Source organism: Pecten maximus, chromosome 3 (assembly GCF_902652985.1).
Source record: "Pecten maximus chromosome 3, xPecMax1.1, whole genome shotgun sequence".
In the NCBI taxonomy this organism is placed as follows: Eukaryota; Metazoa; Mollusca; class Bivalvia; order Pectinida; family Pectinidae; genus Pecten; species Pecten maximus.
In genome coordinates this window covers 33,203,143-33,222,700 of record NC_047017.1, presented here as the reverse complement: position 1 = coordinate 33,222,700, position 19,558 = coordinate 33,203,143, and the positions used below count along the sequence as shown (strand labels likewise).

Here is a 19,558-nt window from a genome sequence, read left to right as displayed (position 1 = left end):
ATTATTCTCCTATATAGATCTATATGGCCCTTAAATATATTGATGGTAGTGTCTGCATCCTCAGGAACATCCCGCACAGACTAGCATCTCAGCGTCTACCGACATTTTCCCTGCCCTTCTATATGATTTCAGTACCATTTTATATTGTATAAATGACGCTGTACATGTTAAAACAGTCTGATATCCACCACTCTAAGCAATATAGTATTACCACCATTACCAGCTGTAGTCAGACATCACAGTTATTTCCCTTTGACTATCGTGTGAGGGTAACGCGATGTGAAGAGGTTTGACATTGTCCTTTTACAATGATTGCATATCTTTTATACTGAAGACCACAGTTACACCCGGAAGATTAGTTTGGTGTTATAGCATCCCGTGTTAAATATACCAAACTTCTCTTATAATATGTGGATTGCTGACTATTGTTACCTCTGCGAAATAATGATTTCTCGAGATCAGACTCTGTTATCCAAATCAACAGCATTTGACCTGAGCTATCTGCGCATGTAATACACGTTTTATTTATTTGAAAAAAAAAGAAAAAAAAACACAATAAAAGTTATCTACTTTATTCGCACTATACATGTACAAATACTCAAATTACCACCGATGAAGGATTTCTCACTTAAATTACGAAAATATTTACCGGCTGGTTCAAACCCTTTGAGAAGATTTCAATAGTACACTGTATGATTTGGAATTCGTTCGTTTCCACTAGCCAGACTTACGACTTTTCGATAAAAATCAACACCCACCAGCGATATGTGGGGATTCACAAATTATCATTAATTTAATGAGGTCACGAGATATAGCAGAACATCAAACACCCCTGGTCATCAATTAATCATACTCACGTTACAGTTTGTAAACAGTCTAGATGATAAATACGACGAAATAACAATGTCGTTTAAATAACAATGTCGTTTAAACATAAATAATGTATGTAACATGTATTGATAGGCCCAGGTGTCTACATATGATTTTAAACAACGACACCCCCGGGATTCCGTATCCTCGTTACATCATCTATCGCCGGCTTATATCACAAACGACACCTAATTGATCAGATGTCATCCTACATTATACCTGATCAAAGGAAGGAAGCGCTTTTCATTTCCTGGTAATATATTTGCATGCCATCTAAATGATTTAACCAACTAGAATTCCACAGAAATGGATGTGTCGCCTTCGCCAATTTAATTAAAAGAGTGTCATTTTGAAAATATCACGGTCACCATATGATAAACATGATGCTTTCTGTTTTCTGAATAAGCCAGATACGAAGATTCAATTTGCAGTGGCGAGTGTAGTGGGAAACACAGATGAAAAATCGAATGATTGTGATAATAATCTGCGTGCGAAGGAAAAAAATAGAATTTTGCCATAGGGTTGAAACTCAATCTGTAATCTAATATATAAGGCCACATACCAAGTAACAAATTGATGTACAAATGTAGCAAATGTGGCGAAAAAAGTAATCACGAGACAGTACTAATGCAAAGGGCAATGACTCCAGCAAAAAAAAAAAAAAGGAATGCTGACACGATGTCCGAAATAAAACTGTAATTCATTATGACCAAGCTCCTCTGCTATTTTACAAAAATGATGTGGCACGTGGTAGAAAAAAATGGTGCAAAGGTCCATAACCCCGTCAAGAAATAGAATTATGACACAGGGTTCAAACTGGACGGAATTAGTCAATAAACCAAGGAATACTTTTGTTTCAATGGAAATGCTCGTGCTTTAGTATATGTATACTGGTGCCTTATCCTTGCGTCGTATAAGGAGGAAGAGCCACATTGATGGTCCTTATAAAGCCAGCCGGCAGTAGTCTCATCTGTCATTTTGTTTAAGTTATAGGCCGATGATCGACAATCCTCTTTTGTGATTGGTCACGAATACTGAAAGCTAAGGAAGTCCCCTGTTACTATTTATAGTTAAGGTAACCAAAGTGCATTATTATACCCTTATGTTTTTTTCTCTAGTAAAAGTAATGTAATAATTTGAGTGTCAGCCTCGAGAGGATTGCGCATGTGTTTCCAGGACTATCACACGGCGAACTGTCACACCTCTGTTGTAACGTCGTCAGAACGTTTGAAAGACACAACGACATGCAAGCGCTTAATTGACACAGATTGTTTGTTGTTGCAGACGGTAGCCAAACATTTTGTTTTCTCTCACGAAACTGTCAAACATGGATCAACACTCGCGTTTTCAAAACGCCACAGACGTAGAGATCGAGTCATTATTAACGGACATAGATAGCAAACACACTAAAAGGGTCATACAAACGTCTGTCAAGTTAATGGAGGACTATATAGCAGATTCTCATACCAGCACCAACATCGCAGATATCTCAGCATTATACCGACAACGGATTTTCACCTATTTATTAGAAAATTTTACGCAGATATCCGAAAGGCTAATGGTGAGTTTTGTGTCAAGAAGTCAATGATTAGTGTCCGATTTGGTTTACAAAAACTTTTGTGAAAAAAAACGAGGTGAAGACATCATAAATGATGCAGATTTTAAAAGTGCAAATGACGTATTCAAGGCTGTTCTTGTTCGGATATATCCAAACTAATTATTTCAGAATGGACTGATCTTAAATTTGTGATCTTGTTAGTTGTTGAATAAACTTATTTTGTTGAATTTAATAGAGTTTTGTCATTTCCTGAGAAAAAGTGATCAAATGAGTTTTATCGGCGGGAGGGGGGTTAGCGAATAACTACTTTTATATATAGAAAAAAAAACGTAAAGGTATAATAAAACTGTTATTAAATGGGGTAATTCGGGCAATAGTAATTTTGTCAGCACCTCGTCAACAACTGTTGCCTCGGGCTAAAGCCCTCGTGCAACAGTTGTTGCTTCGTATCCGGGGCTGACAAAATTACTACCGCCCTCATACCCATTTGATAACTGTATATTGTTAATCTCGGAACATGTGAGCATTGATCTCAAGTTGATATTGCACTTTTCGACCAATCAGGCAACGGCAAAAATCACACTCATATTCAAAAATTGTAGGATTACTGAACAGTGGTAATTGTAACCTACTATTTCAGTTGCTGAAGATAGAGCCCAAACAAAAAACAATGCTGTAGGTTAATTCTAAATAAAAGATGGAGCGTCAAAGAATATTCGAATATTCGTTCGGTAGTTGGTAGAAAAAGTAATCAAACTTTATGGAGTAGACTTTGTCAGGTCGTAGCCTCTCGGTAGTCCCTCAAATTAAACTTTGACGTTTTGGTGACCTAAGAGGATGCTTTTTTAAAAATAAATTTAATGGCAAAATAAGAGCACGCATGTACTCGAAAGACAGTACGCCTGGCATTGACAGTAGACGGGGGAACTCCCACCGTGGGGATTCCCGCCTTTTTTCACCTGTAGACATACATTATCTATTTTCAGTAGGGGTGTATATTTTTGTTTTTCAAGTCTTAAGACATAAGTCATCATTCTCGTATGTAAGAAGTACCCATTCCTTATTATAATTACTAAAAATAGCCACAAACATCAGAAAGACACTTTCGTCAGGGACTCAGTTTAGGAGAAAAATCAGCTGATTCAGGTTTCTGAGTCCTTCAGGTGTGTGCCCAATATGTATGATGGGGGTTTGGATTTGCTTGGGTGAAATTGAATGCACCACGTTGTCAAAGAATAGGTGTCGTTTTGGATTTGCAATGCGTCCTCGGCGGAGGGGATATGCCTACAATAAATCACCAAAGAGACTATTTTCGAATGAACGGAGGAAATAATATTATAGGTGAATACCAGCAACAAGTGAGAACCGAGGGACTGAGCTTTGAGGAACAAAACTGATTACAGGTAACTGACTAGATTGTTAGCCATCAAGAATCGGCGGTCAAACGCACAGGCGCTTGCATAGAAAATGCGATTTACAGATTACACATACCACTGTCATATCATTTTTTTTTTATTTTGAAAATCACATTTTCTATGCAAGCGCCCGTGGTCAAACGTGAGCCAGGCAGATCATTTGTTATATGTCGAACTGTAGCCCCATGTCTTCATGATGCGTGAGATAAAATAGAGATAGATGTGGCAGACAAATCGTGATACCGACCGATACCGGGTATCTGGACATCAGGTTGTACCACATACAGCCTGTATTATTGACATGATGTTCAAACTATGGGATGTGATTGGAGACCAAGGCAGCGACGATGTAATGAAATATGCCGCCGTTAAATTGCGTCGTAATCGAATCTCCGACATGCACACCAAATGCAAGTCTTTTAGAAATAGCCCAGCTGTGTGACACAGTGACGCAACAATGGCATAACAGTGACCACACCTGGCCGGAGAAGCACGTGCGGCGGCGTGGCGTGTGGCACAGGATAACGTTAAGTTGATGATAGGCCTATTATTTCTCTATCAAGTGCATTCTATCGTTCCGATGGCGATGTACCTTATCAAATTTAAAACGGATCAACGTAGAAACAGATCTTTGGCCGGCGAGATTTCGTCGCCAATTCCAAACCAGACGAGCTCAAGTAATAGGGTTAAACATGGAGCGTGGAGACGAGATGACAATTAATTTATCATTGACGTCCAAAGTAGTTATAAAAAATTGTGATATTGAAGTAGCCCCTGACCACATCAGACAACGATCGGATTGGTGGCGAACTGGTATCTGTTTACCATCAGCCTATAGGCCTAACAGAGTTTCTCTACACGTCAACGTAAAGAAACCCGACCACTCCAGGAGCTCTCTCCAGGGACTCATTTCTGCAAGGCTTGATATCAAATACAAAACGCTTCCCATCACTCACATTGTCTATAAAGTAACCTTTATGAATAAATCGTACCACCTCCCTTTGCCTCGTCCAAACAGAGACTCTTTGACACATTCGAAATCCAACGGTTTACCTCTCCAAATAGATAGTCTTACTACACAAGATTGGACATGTATGCATATAGTTTATATAAAAAGAATGTGGATGTGGCACATTGGTATAAGCTGTGGACATTTCTTGCTAGGCGATAAGGTGTCGTAGGTCGTGATTTCGAGGCCCGGTCAGGGAACGAGTCATAAACTTCGAGGCCCGGTCACGGAACGAGTCATAAACTTCGAGGCCTGGTCTGGGAACGAATCATAAACTTCGAGGCCCGGTCAGGTAACGAGTCATAAACTTGTCTTCATTCGTCAGTTTTGTTACTGTGTTTTATATAGAATGTAAATATATATGAACGGCAAGGAAATGTTACTGCGAGGGTTGATTAACCATCGTATTCAGCGGAAAACAGATTAATAACTGTTTTCTTATATGACATTTTCACCTTTTATAATGATCAGTCCGACCAGATAGAAAGAACGTGAATGATCGATAGTAGGAAGTGAAAATGCTGAGAATTACGATAAAATAAAGACTCAATGATTAATCAAAAAATCATTTACATTCTAATATTGTTTTAAACTCAACTGGCCTTAATGAATATGCAATTTATGAAAAACAGGTTTTCAGATGGAAGTATAGCTGTAAAACACTCTTTTTTAAGACTCTAAAATGTCGCAGATTGAAAAGCCTTTTTAAGGTATTGAATTCCGGACCGTGAATAATACCCAAATTGATGTCAGAATGGATGGTGAAGGACCGATTAATCGCCGCAACGAAAACAGTAACAATCATTTGTAATGTGAACCGTTCCTACCGTTGTTAGCCTCGGCCTCAGATTAAGACAACATTCTATATAAATCAGCGGCTGACAGAATGGCACTAAGCTTCCTTTTCCCTGTATTACATTGTTTACAAAACAATGAAATTATTTCGCTGAGAAGTCCGTCGCTTGACTATGTTTTGGAACCCCTCGCTTCTAAAATGAAATAAATGTTTTTCGTTTATTGTTGGGATTGTTATATTGTATTGTCTGATATCAGCAAATGTTTTAAGCACCGCCGTTCTAGAAGTGCACTGATTGGTTAATTTACTACTTTTGACGTCATGGAATGGAAGTGAGGATGTTTCTTGTTACTATATTTGGTACCGTAGCGTTCATTTATGGTTATATACTATTTGAGCAAAATGAAAATGTTAAGAATCGACCAATCAGAAAACGTATACAACACATTCATATATGTAATAAATATAATAATAATATATAGAATATATAATAATATTTTATCACTGCTTAGAGCAGCACTAACTTTTGTTTTTGACCAATCAGAACGGCACTTTCTATTTACCGCACTGAAATCCGCCAATTTTTCTATTTAGATACGAACAAAGCGAATGTAGAATAAGTGATTATTTTGTGTGCACTTTTCCATTATACGTTGCAGTTTTTGATGAAATATTCATTTGACAAAATACGTTGTCAAAGATTTCTCTTTAATCTGGCTTTAAAAACTGAAATAAAAAAATATGGAATGGTTTCCGGTTGAATATAACATACAGTGTATATTTTATTGTATTCCACTCGCATAGCAGAATATACCGGTAAAAGTTGCGACGTTCTGTCATACAGGTGAAATACATGTTAGATTCAACGGGAAACCATCAAATATCCTGAAACCCAATAATTATCTATTGCAGTGACTTGCTATTATTATCAATTCATCAAATGAAAAATACATATGAAAACCGTATATAAGATATTAACAGGATATCTGCCCGATGTCAAGTGTACACCGCCAAGATTTGTACACCAATGTAATCCAAGCTACCCTTGTTTTCATTAAAATTAGCACAACTTGTATGATATACAAAATGTACACCTTCTTGAAAATATATCAAATTAACCACACGCATTTCAAGTATAGTTCCATACAAAAAAATGAAGTTAAAAATAAATCAATCGAACGCATCAATACACCGGTACAGATGTACTTAATATCAGCTACCTCTAATTCCATCTATGTCCGTCACCAACATACTCCTGTTAAATGTCTCCGCCGTTCTTTACACCCTCCATTCACACCGAGATACCAGGCCTTCCCTTTTCCACATGCCCTATTTTCAGCATCACCCGACCTGCTTTAAATCACATTTTACTCCTGTTGAATTTTAACTAGAAATGTATAATTGCAATTACGATTATTAGCATCCGAAAGCTGTGCACATGCATGCTGGCAGCATCCCCATAACTGACACGGATGCTTATCAATTACCCTAAAGTCAATCAATTAGTCGTTGCAGATTCATTCTGCATTGTCAAAGCCATACATCTGGATTAAAGCTGACAATATTTCTTGGTTAAAAGCAGATATTCCATCAGCTAATCTGGCCGTATTTTGCCTAAATGTATTAGCTGGTGCCCGTGACGGTGTTATTGCGAGATGGATTGTTGGCGTCATCGGACGGAGAGCCTGTTTCCTGTCCAGTGCGCACCCGTCTAGAAAATTACATAAGGTCTAATAAAATCTAAAACATTGTCTCACACAAGTTATCGGGCCCCAGACTGACAATAGATCATGTCACACAGGGTATCGGGCCCCAGACTGACAGTAGATCATGTCACACAGGGTATCCGGGGTCCCAGACTGACAATAGATCATGTCACACAGGGTATCCGGGTCCCAGACTGACATTAGATCATGTCACACAAGTTATCGGGCCCCAGACTGACAGTAGATCATGTCACACAGGGTATCCGGGCCCCAGACTGACAGTAGATCATGTCACACAAGGTATCCGGGGTCCCAGACTGACAATATATCATGTTACACAAGGTATCCGGGGTCCCAGACTGACAATAGATCATGTCACACAGGGTATCCGGGTCCCAGACTGACAATAGATCATGTCACACAGGGTATCCGGGGTCCCAGACTGACAGTAGATCATGTTACACAAGGTATCCGGGCCCCAGACTGACAATAGAGCATGTCACACAAGGTATCCGGGCCCCAGACTGACAGTAGATCATGTCACACAAGGTATCCGGGCCCCAGACTGACAGTAGATCATGTCACACAAGGTATCCGGGCCCCAGACTGACAATAGATCATGTCACACAAGGTATCCGGGGTCCCAGACTGACAATAGATCATGTCACACAAGGTATCCGGGTCCCAGACTGACAATAGATCATGTCACACAAGGTATCCGGGGTCCCAGACTGACAATAGATCATGTCACACAAGGTATCCGGGCCCCAGAATTACAATAGATCATGTCACACAAGGTATCCGGGCCCCAGACTGACAGTAGATCATGTCACACAGGGTATCCGGGCCCCAGACTGACAATAGATCATGTCACACAAGGTATCCGGGCCCCAGACTGACAATAGATCATGTCACACAAGGTATCCGGGGTCCCAGACTGACAATAGATCATGTCACACAAGGTATCCGGGTCCCAGACTGACAATAGATCATGTCACACAAGGTATCCGGGGTCCCAGACTGACAATAGATCATGTCACACAAGGTATCCGGGCCCCAGACTTACAATAGATCATGTCACACAAGGTATCCGGGCCCCAGACTGACAATAGATCATGTCACACAAGGTATCCGGGGTCCCAGACTGACAATAGATCATGTCACACAAGGTATCCGGGCCCCAGACTTACAATAGATCATGTCACACAAGGTATCCGGGCCCCAGACTGACAGTAGATCATGTCACACAAGGTATCCGGGTCCCAGACTGACAATAGATCATGTCACACAAGGTATCCGGGTCCCAGACTGACAATAGATCATGTCACACAGGGTATCCGGGTCCCAGACTGACAGTAGATCATGTCACACAAGGTATCCGGGTCCCAGACTGACAATAGATCATGTCACACAAGGTATCCGGGTCCCAGACTGACAATAGATCATGTCACACAGGGTATCCGGGTCCCAGACTGACAGTAGATCATGTCACACAAGGTATCCGGGTCCCAGACTGACAATAGATCATGTCACACAAGGTATCCGGGGTCCCAGACTGACAATAGATCATGTCACACAAGGTATCCGGGCCCCAGACTGACAATAGATCATGTCACACAAGGTATCTGGGTCCCAGACTGACAATAGATCATGTCACACAGGGTATCCGGGCCCCAGACTGACAATAGATCATGTCACACAAGGTATCCGGGTCCCAGACTGACAATAGATCATGTCACACAAGTTATCCGGGGTCCCAGACTGACAGTAAATCATGTCACACAGGGTATCCGGGGTCCCAGACTGACAATAGATCATGTCACACAAGGTATCCGGGCCCCAGACTGACAATAGATCATGTCACACAAGGTATCGGGCCCCAGACTGACAGTAGATCATGTCACACAGGGTATCCGGGCCCCAGACTGACAATAGATCATGTCACACAGGGTATCCGGGTCCCAGACTGACAGTAGATCATGTCACACAAGGTATCCGGGTCCCAGACTGACAATAGATCATGTTACACAAGGTATCCGGGCCCCAGACTGACAATATATCATGTCACACAGGGTATCCGGGCCCCAGACTGACAATATATCATGTCACACAGGGTATCCGGGTCCCAGACTGACAGTAGATCATGTCACACAGGGTATCCGGGTCCCAGACTGACAATAGATCATGTCACACAAGGTATCCGGGTCCCAGACTGACAATATATCATGTCACACAGGGTATCCGGGCCCCAGACTGACAATATATCATGTCACACAAGGTATCCGGGGTCCCAGACTGACAATAGATCATGTCACACAAGGTATCCGGGCCCCAGACTGACAGTAGATCATGTCACACAAGGTATCCGGGCCCCAGACTGACAATAGATCATGTCACACAAGGTATCCGGGTCCCAGACTGACAGTAGATCATGTCACACAAGGTATCCGGGCCCCAGACTGACAATAGATCATGTCACACAGGGTATCCGGGCCCCAGACTGACAATAGATCATGTCACACAAGGTATCCGGGTCCCAGACTGACAGTAAATCATGTCACACAAGGTATCCGGGTCCCAGACTGACAGTAGATCATGTCACACAGGGTATCCGGGCCCCAGACTGACAATAGATCATGTCACACAAGGTATCCGGGTCCCAGACTGACAATAGATCATGTCACACAGGGTATCCGGGCCCCAGACTGACAATAGATCATGTCACACAAGGTATCCGGGTCCCAGACTGACAATAGATCATGTCACACAAGGTATCCGGGCCCCAGACTGACAGTAGATCATGTCACACAAGGTATCCGGGCCCCAGACTGACAATAGATCATGTCACACAAGGTATCCGGGTCCCAGACTGACAATAGATCATGTCACACAGGGTATCCGGGCCCCAGACTGACAATAGATCATGTCACACAGGGTATCCGGGTCCCAGACTGACAATAGATCATGTCACACAAGGTATCCGGGCCCCAGACTGACAGTAGATCATGTCACACAAGGTATCCGGGTCCCAGACTGACAATAGATCATGTCACACAGGGTATCCGGGCCCCAGACTGACAATATATCATGTCACACAAGGTATCCGGGTCCCAGACTGACAATAGATCATGTCACACAAGGTATCCGGGCCCCAGACTGACAATATATCATGTCACACAGGGTATCCGGGCCCCAGACTGACAGTAGATCATGTCACACAAGGTATCCGGGTCCCAGACTGACAATAGATCATGTCACACAGGGTATCCGGGCCCCAGACTGACAATATATCATGTCACACAAGGTATCCGGGTCCCAGACTGACAATAGATCTTGTCACACAAGGTATCCGGGCCCCAGACTGACAATATATCATGTCACACAGGGTATCCGGGTCCCAGACTGACAGTAGATCATGTCACACAAGGTATCTGGGTCCCAGACTGACAATATATCATGTCACACAGGGTATCCGGGTCCCAGACTGACAATAGATCATGTCACACAGGGTATCGCAGGTTTTCCCCTACATCTGATTTAGGCTATTCTCCAATTACCCATGAAACTATTGTTTATTATACAGAGCATGCTATATAAGGTCTTAGGATCAGTTCCAGGGCAAACTTCTGGGGTCAAACTATGTTACTTATGACTTATATTTTATGTCTTTTATTACTGGCGAATGTAGGGGCAAATAATCAGGATATTGATTGAGGTGTTAGAATTACGCCAAGACCACGTGACATGCGTTGGTTGCTGACCCTGGGATGCCTAGTACACGTGCTGTGTTTGCATTAAACAAAAATGACGTGACATTACTTAGTGCGAGATGTAGAACCTGGGTAGTCTGACAGGTGTAGGATGGTTCAATTTAACCTAAACTATGTGACAGAAGTTTAAAGTGGGTGCTGTTAAATTTTCAGTGTGAGGCCGCACGTGTTTACCTGGTGAGAAGAAATCAATTTTCACCATCATTCCAAACCAGAATATATTAATAGCATGACATGTAACATTCGAATTACTGAACCCGCTTCCCTGATACCGCAGTAATTCCACAATCTCTACCTTATTTATGGGATCTGCTAGGCTTTTAACTTAAAAAGAATGCTCCGTAAACGAAACAAGAACAATATACTGCCATTTCCAGAAAACATTTCTCGACAAACAATCATAAAAATGGAATGAAATATAGAGAGTGATCTCGTCACCAAATCATTATCTTAGTTAACTAGAATTTTATAGTCATGGTACCACTTAGCTCACATTGTCTCTGTCTTCCAAACAATGGATAATTGATAATGAAAACCGTGACAACGAGTGGAATGTCCCATTGGTGACATCACCATGTAACAGGGAGTACCATACGACATCACTTCATTTCTCTTTATGTCCCCGCCCTGGTGTGTGCTGAAAATGTGTCATCATTGTGTTCAATTCCATTGTCCATCATTTTCATGTGTTCCATTGCTGACACACGTGTTCTTGCCGGCCTGTCTATTCCCGGAGTTGATGGCCTCCTCCTGTATGCTCTTAGTGTTACCAATGTGCTGTGAACGAGTCCCGTGTGTCGAGTCCCCTACACGTACTTATATTCTGTTATGGGAAGGAGTAAGGAAAAGCTAGCGGTCTCTCGCTCTCCATGCGTACATTCAACCACTAGGAGAAATGGAAATTCTGAGCCCGAGCTTTCAACGTGACCAATTCTTCATAACCTTGGTCATGATGTCACCAGAGTTCCCTAGACTAGATTAACTGTCTTAGTACCTTTTCTCTCTATTAGACTGCCCCCATGAATACTCGAAAGATCATTAGCTGTGGGAAAACGTCAAGATACATCAAAGAAGTCAAATAAGACTTATATCGATGTCTTCCAGTGATTCAGTGATTAAGACAGGTCAAGGCGGCCATCTTGGTCAGGGTCCTCACCAAGTAAGCGCTGATTGGTTTATTCGATCAAGGAATCGTGTGTTTGATTTCAGGTTCGGGATTCTTTTTTGTTCACAATTGATACGTTTTTGAGATGTTCAGCGTGGATAAAGGATTTGTAAATAATTCAAAGGCGTTTTATTTTATATTCAATGTCTACTTACAGGTGTATGCAGTATTTCAAATAACAGGTTTAGTTTTTAAAACTACCGTGATGTCGAAACCTTGAGCGACTGCTTGATAGATGTACTACCATGTTTTTGAACATTCAATGTAACCAACATTATGTAGAATTGTTTTCCGTTTCGATTACTGGCCCTTTTATGTTAGACTAAAAATCAGTTACACTAAGAAATAGATTTTTGTATTATGCGCAAAAATCCAAAAACGCCATTTTTGAAAGGAATGTCGCCGAGCCTATTTACATATTAGCCAATCAAAATGGCAGTATCGATTTACGTCATCTCTCAATTACGTCATGAGACATTTGATCTCATTATTTTATTTGCACCCGTATGGGTATGCAGTATCCAATTCTCCACTTATTTGAGGCTAAATGCAGTCATGCAGATAAACAATATGATTTATCACTCCACATAAAATCACATTACCAAATCGTCAGGAATTCTCACAAATATGATGAACGAAATCATTCGTAATCCCTTCCAAGCCCCATTTACTGTTTGCTGAACTCGTAGGATTCACAATCAAACATCCGACACTATACTCACCTTATCCACTGCCGAATCTACATACCAAACTTTAGCCTACCACAGTATGATATATCAACAACGTTAAGTCTGTCAAGACATATACGCTGACTGTTTTAGTTCGTAGTCGATAGCAGCGGTAAAACAAATATAAAAAAAATCAGCAAAACAAACAAAAATATGGAATAGCTAGGCAAAGGCATTTCATCAGTTATATACAACAGACATACATAAAACAGCCAAAACAGAAAAAAATCGATAGAGCAAGGGAAACAAAATGACAACCATACCTGGATCTGTAAAACAGGAAAGATTGGCAGGGCAAGGAAAACAGTCGGGAACCATACCTAAATGGGTAAAACAGGAAAGATTGGTAGAGGAAGGGAGACAGTTGAGAACCATACCTAAATGGGTAAAACAGGAAAGATTGGTAGAGGAAGGGAGACAGTCGGGAACCATACCTAAATGACTAATACAGGAAAGATTGGTAGAGGAAGGGAGACAGTCGAGAGCCATACCTAAATGACTAAAACAGGAAAGATTGGTAGAGGAAGGGAGACAGTCGGGAACCATACCTAAATGACTAATACAGGAAAGATTGGTAGAGGAAGGGTAATAGTCGAGAACCATACCTAAATGTCTAATACAGGAAAGATTGGTAGAGGAAGGGTAATAGTCGAGAACCATACCTAAATGTCTAATACAGGAAAGATTGGAAGAGGAAGGGTAATAGTCGAGATCCATACCTAAATGTCTAATACAGGAAAGATTGGTAGAGGAAGGGTAATAGTCGAGAACCATACCTAAATGTCTAATACAGGAAAGATTGGTAGAGGAAGGGTAATAGTCGAGAACCATACCTAAATGTCTAATACAGGAAAGATTGGAAGAGGAAGGGGGACAGTCGAGATCCATACCTAAATGTCTAATACAGGAAAGATTGGAAGAGGAAGGGAGACAGTCGAGAACCATACCTAAATGTCTAATACAGGAAAGATTGGTAGAGGAAGGGGGACAGTCGAGAACCATACCTAAATGTCTAATACAGGAAAGATTGGAAGAGGAAGGGAGACAGTCGAGAACCATACCTAAATGTCTAATACAGGAAAGATTGGTAGAGGAAGGGAAACAGTCGGAACCATATCTAAATGACTAATACAGGAAAGATTGGTAGAGGAAGGGAGACAGTCGGAACCATACCTAAATGACTAATACAGGAAAGATTGGTAGAGGAAGGGAGACAGTCGGAACCATACCTAAATGACTAATACAGGAAAGATTGGTAGAGGAAGGGAGACAGTTGAGAACCATGCCTAAATGACTAATACAGGAAAAATTGGTAGAGGAAGGGAGACAGTCGAGAACCATACCTAAATGACTAATACAGGAAAGATTGGTAGAGGAAGGGAAACAGTCGAGAACCATATCTAAATGACTAATACAGGAAAGATTGGTAGAGGAAGGGAAACAGTCGGAACCATATCTAAATGACTAATACAGGAAAGATTGGTAGAGGAAGGGAGACAGTCGAGAACCACACCTAAATGACTAAAACAGGAAAGATTGGTAGAGGAAGGGTAATAGTCGGGAACCATACCTAATGGATAAAACAGGAAAGATTGGTAGAGGAAGGGAGACAGTCGAGAACCATACCTAAATGGGTAAAACAGGAAAGATTGGTAGAGGAAGGGTAATAGTCGAGAACCATACCGAAATGACTAATACAGGAAAGATTGGTAGAGGAAGGGTAATAGTCGGGAACCATACCTAATGGATAAAACAGGAAAGATTGGTAGAGGAAGGGAGACAGTCGAGAACCATACCTAAATGACTAATACAGGAAAGATTGGTAGAGGAAGGGTAATAGTCGAGAACCATACCTAAATGACTAAAACAGGAAAGATTGGTAGAGGAAGGGAAATAGTCGGAACCATACCTAAATGACTAATACAGGAAAGATTGGTAGAGGAAGGGAGACAGTCGAGAACCATACCTAAATGACTAAAACAGGAAAGATTGGTAGAGGAAGGGTAATAGTCGAGAACCATACCGAAATGACTAATACAGGAAAGATTGGTAGAGGAAGGGTAATAGTCGGGAACCATACCTAATGGATAAAACAGGAAAGATTGGTAGAGGAAGGGAGACAGTCGAGAACCATACCTAAATGACTAATACAGGAAAGATTGGTAGAGGAAGGGTAATAGTCGAGAACCATACCTAAATGACTAAAACAGGAAAGATTGGTAGAGGAAGGGAAATAGTCGGAACCATACCTAAATGACTAATACAGGAAAGATTGGTAGAGGAAGGGAGACAGTCGAGAACCATACCTAAATGACTAAAACAGGAAAGATTGGTAGAGGAAGGGAGACAGTTGAGAACCATACCTAAATGACTAAAACAGGAAAGATTGGTAGAGGAAGGGAAACAGTCGAGAACCATACCTAAATGACTAATACAGGAAAGATTGGTAGAGGAAGGGAAATAGTCGAGAACCATACCTAAATGACTAAAACAGGAAAGATTGGTAGAGGAAGGGAAATAGTCGAGAACCATACCTAAATGACTAATACAGGAAAGATTGGTAGAGGAAGGAAAACAGTCGAGAACCATACCTCAATGTCTAATACAGGAAAGATTGGTAGAGGAAGGGAGACAGTCGAGAACCATATCTAAATGACTAATACAGGAAAGATTGATAGAGGAAGGGAAATAGTCGAGAACCATACCTAAATGGGTAAAACTGGAAAGATTGGTAGAGGAAGGGAGACAGTCGAGAACCATACCTAAATGACTAAATCTGGAAAGATTGGTAGAGGAAGGGAAACAGTCGGAACCATACCTAAATGACTAATACAGGAAAGATTGTTAGAGGAAGGGAAATAGACGAGAACCATACCTAAATGGGTAAAACTGGAAAGATTGGTAGAGGAAGGGAAATAGTCGAGAACCATACCTAAATGACTAAAACAGGAAAGATTGGTAGAGGAAGGGTAATAGTCGAGAACCATATCTAAATGACTAAAACAGGAAAGATTGGTAGAGGAAGGGAAACAGTCGGAACCATACCTAAATGACTAAAACAGGAAAGATTGTTAGAGGAAGGGAAATAGTCGAGAACCATACCTAAATGACTAAAACAGGAAAGATTGGTAGAGGAAGGGAAACAGTCGGAACCATATCTAAATGACTAAAACAGGAAAGATTGTTAGAGGAAGGGAAATAGTCGAGAACCATACCTAAATGACTAAAACAGGAAAGATTGGTAGAGGAAGGGTAATAGTCGAGAACCATACCTAAATGACTAAATCTGGAAAGATTGGTAGAGGAAGGGAAACAGTCGGAACCATACCTAAATGACTAATACAGGAAAGATTGTTAGAGGAAGGGAAATAGTCGAGAACCATACCTAAATGACTAATACAGGAAAGATTGGTAGAGGAAGGGAGACAGTCGAGAACCATACCTAAATGTCTAATACAGGAAAGATTGGTAGAGGAAGGTAAACAGTCGGAACCATACCGAAATGGGTAAATCTGGAAAGATTGGTAGAGAAAGGGAGACAGTCGAGAACCATACCTAAATGTCTAATACAGGAAAGATTGGTAGAGGAAGGGAAACAGTCGGAACCATATCTAAATGACTAAAACAGGAAAGATTGTTAGAGGAAGGGAGACAGTCGAGAACCATATCTAAATGACTAAAACAGGAAAGATTGGTAGAGGAAGGGAGACAGTCGAGAACCATATCTAAATGACTAAAACAGGAAAGATTGGTAGAGGAAGGGAGACAGTCGAGAACCATACCTAAATGACTAAAACAGGAAAGATTGGTAGAGGAAGGGTAATAGTCGGGAACCATACCTAATGGATAAAACAGGAAAGATTGGTAGAGGAAGGGTAATAGTCGAGAACCATACCTAAATGTCTAATACAGGAAAGATTGGTAGAGGAAGGGTAATAGTCGAGAACCATACCTAAATGACTAATACAGGAAAGATTGGTAGAGGAAGGGAGACAGTCGAGAACCATACCTAAATGACTAATACAGGAAAGATTGGTAGAGGAAGGGACACAGTCGGAACCATACCTAAATGACTAATACAGGAAAGATTGGTAGAGGAAGGGAGACAGTCGAGAACCATACCTAAATGACTAAAACAGGAAAGATTGGTAGAGGAAGGGTAATAGTCGAGAACCATACCTAAATGTCTAATACAGGAAAGATTGGTAGAGGAAGGGTAATAGTCGAGAACCATACCTAAATGACTAATACAGGAAAGATTGGTAGAGGAAGGGAGACAGTCGAGAACCATACCTAAATGACTAATACAGGAAAGATTGGTAGAGGAAGGGACACAGTCGGAACCATACCTAAATGGGTAAATCTGGAAAGATTGGTAGAGGAAGGGAGACAGTCGGGAACCATACCTAAATGACTAATACAGGAAAGATTGGTAGAGGAAGGGACACAGTCGGTAACCATACCGAAATGACTAATACAGGAAAGATTGGTAGAGGAAGGGAGACAGTCGAGAACCATACCTAAATGACTAAATCTGGAAAGATTGGTAGAGGAAGGGAAACAGTCGGAACCATACCTAAATGACTAAAACAGGAAAGATTGGTAGAGGAAGGGAAATAGTCGGAACCAGACCGAAATGACTAAAACAGGAAAGATTGTTAGAGGAAGGTAAACAGTCGGAACCATATCTAAATGACTAAAACAGGAAAGATTGTTAGAGGAAGGGAAATAGTCGAGAACCATACCTAAATGGGTAAAACTGGAAAGATTGGTAGAGGAAGGTAAACAGTCGGAACCATATCTAAATGACTAATACAGGAAAGATTGGTAGAGGAAGGGACACAGTCGGAACCATACCTAAATGGGTAAATCTGGAAAGATTGGTAGAGGAAGGGAAACAGTCGGAACCATACCTAAATGACTAAAACAGGAAAGATTGTTAGAGGAAGGGAAATAGTCGAGAACCATACCTAAATGGGTAAATCTGGAAAGATTGGTAGAGGAAGGGAAACAGTCGGAACCATACCGAAATGACTAAAACAGGAAAGATTGTTAGAGGAAGGGAAATAGTCGAGAACCATACCTAAATGGGTAAAACTGGAAAGATTGGTAGAGGAAGGTAAACAGTCGAGAAACATATCTAAATGACTAATACAGGAAAGATTGGTAGAGGAAGGGAGACAGTCGAGAACCACACCTAAATGACTAAAACAGGAAAGATTGGTAGAGGAAGGGAGACAGTCGAGAACCATACCTAAATGACTAATACAGGAAAGATTGGTAGAGGAAGGGAGACAGTCGAGAACCACACCTAAATGACTAAAACAGGAAAGATTGGTAGAGGAAGGGTAATAGTCGAGAACCATACCTAAATGACTAAAACAGGAAAGATTGTTAGAGGAAGGGAGACAGTCGGAACCATACCTAAATGACTTGGCAGAGGAAGGGAGACAGTCGAGAACCATACCTAAATGACTAATACAGGAAAGATTGGTAGAGGAAGGGTAATAGTCGAGAACCATACCTAAATGACTAATACAGGAAAGATTGGTAGAGGAAGGGAGACAGTCGAGAACCATACCGAAATGTCTAATACAGGAAAGATTGGTAGAGGAAGGGTAATAGTCGAGAACCATACCGAAATGGGTAAATCTGGAAAGATTGGTAGAGGAAGGGTAATAGTCGAGAACCATACCGAAATGGGTAAATCTGGAAAGATTGGTAGAGGAAGGGAAATAGTCGAGAACCATACCTAAATGTCTAATACAGGAAAGATTGGTAGAGGAAGGGAGACAGTCGAGAACCATACCTAAATGGGTAAAACAGGAAAGATTGGTAGAGGAAGGGTAATAGTCGAGAACCATACCTAAATGACTAATACAGGAAAGATTGGTAGAGGAAGGGAGACAGTCGAGAACCATACCTAAATGACTAATACAGGAAAGATTGTTAGAGGAAGGGAAACAGTCGGAACCATACCTAAATGGGTAAAACAGGAAAGATTGGTAGAGGAAGGGAAACAGTCGGAACCATACCTAAATGACTAATACAGGAAAGATTGGTAGAGGAAGGGAGACAGTCGAGAACCATACCTAAATGACTAAAACAGGAAAGATTGGTAGAGGAAGGGAGACAGTCGAGAACCATACCTAAATGACTAAAACAGGAAAGATTGGTAGAGGAAGGGAGACAGTCGAGAACCATACCTAAATGACTAATACAGGAAAAATTGGTAGAGGAAGGGAGACAGTCGAGAACCATACCTAAATGACTAAATCTGGAAAGATTGGTAGAGGAAGGGAAACAGTCGAGAACCACACCTAAATGACTAATACAGGAAAGATTGGTAGAGGAAGGGAGACAGTCGAGAACCATACCTAAATGACTAAAACAGGAAAGATTGGTAGAGGAAGGGAGACAGTCGAGAACCATACCTAAATGACTAAAACAGGAAAGATTGGTAGAGGAAGGGAGACAGTCGAGAACCATACCTAAATGACTAATACAGGAAAAATTGGTAGAGGAAGGGAGACAGTCGAGA

The 19,558-nt window shown here is 41.2% G+C and overlaps 1 protein-coding gene across 1 annotated transcript in view; it reads left to right on the top strand.

The window, feature by feature from the left end:
- The first annotated feature begins 2,197 nt into the window (after window positions 1–2,197).
- The window catches only part of LOC117322726 (mucin-2-like), a 46,047-nt gene continuing 28,686 nt past the window's right edge, over window positions 2,198–19,558 (top strand). The window contains exon 1 of the mRNA XM_033877665.1: window positions 2,198–2,431. Within this exon, the coding sequence (XP_033733556.1) occupies window positions 2,198–2,431 (234 nt within the window). The remainder of the gene's footprint in view (window positions 2,432–19,558) is intronic.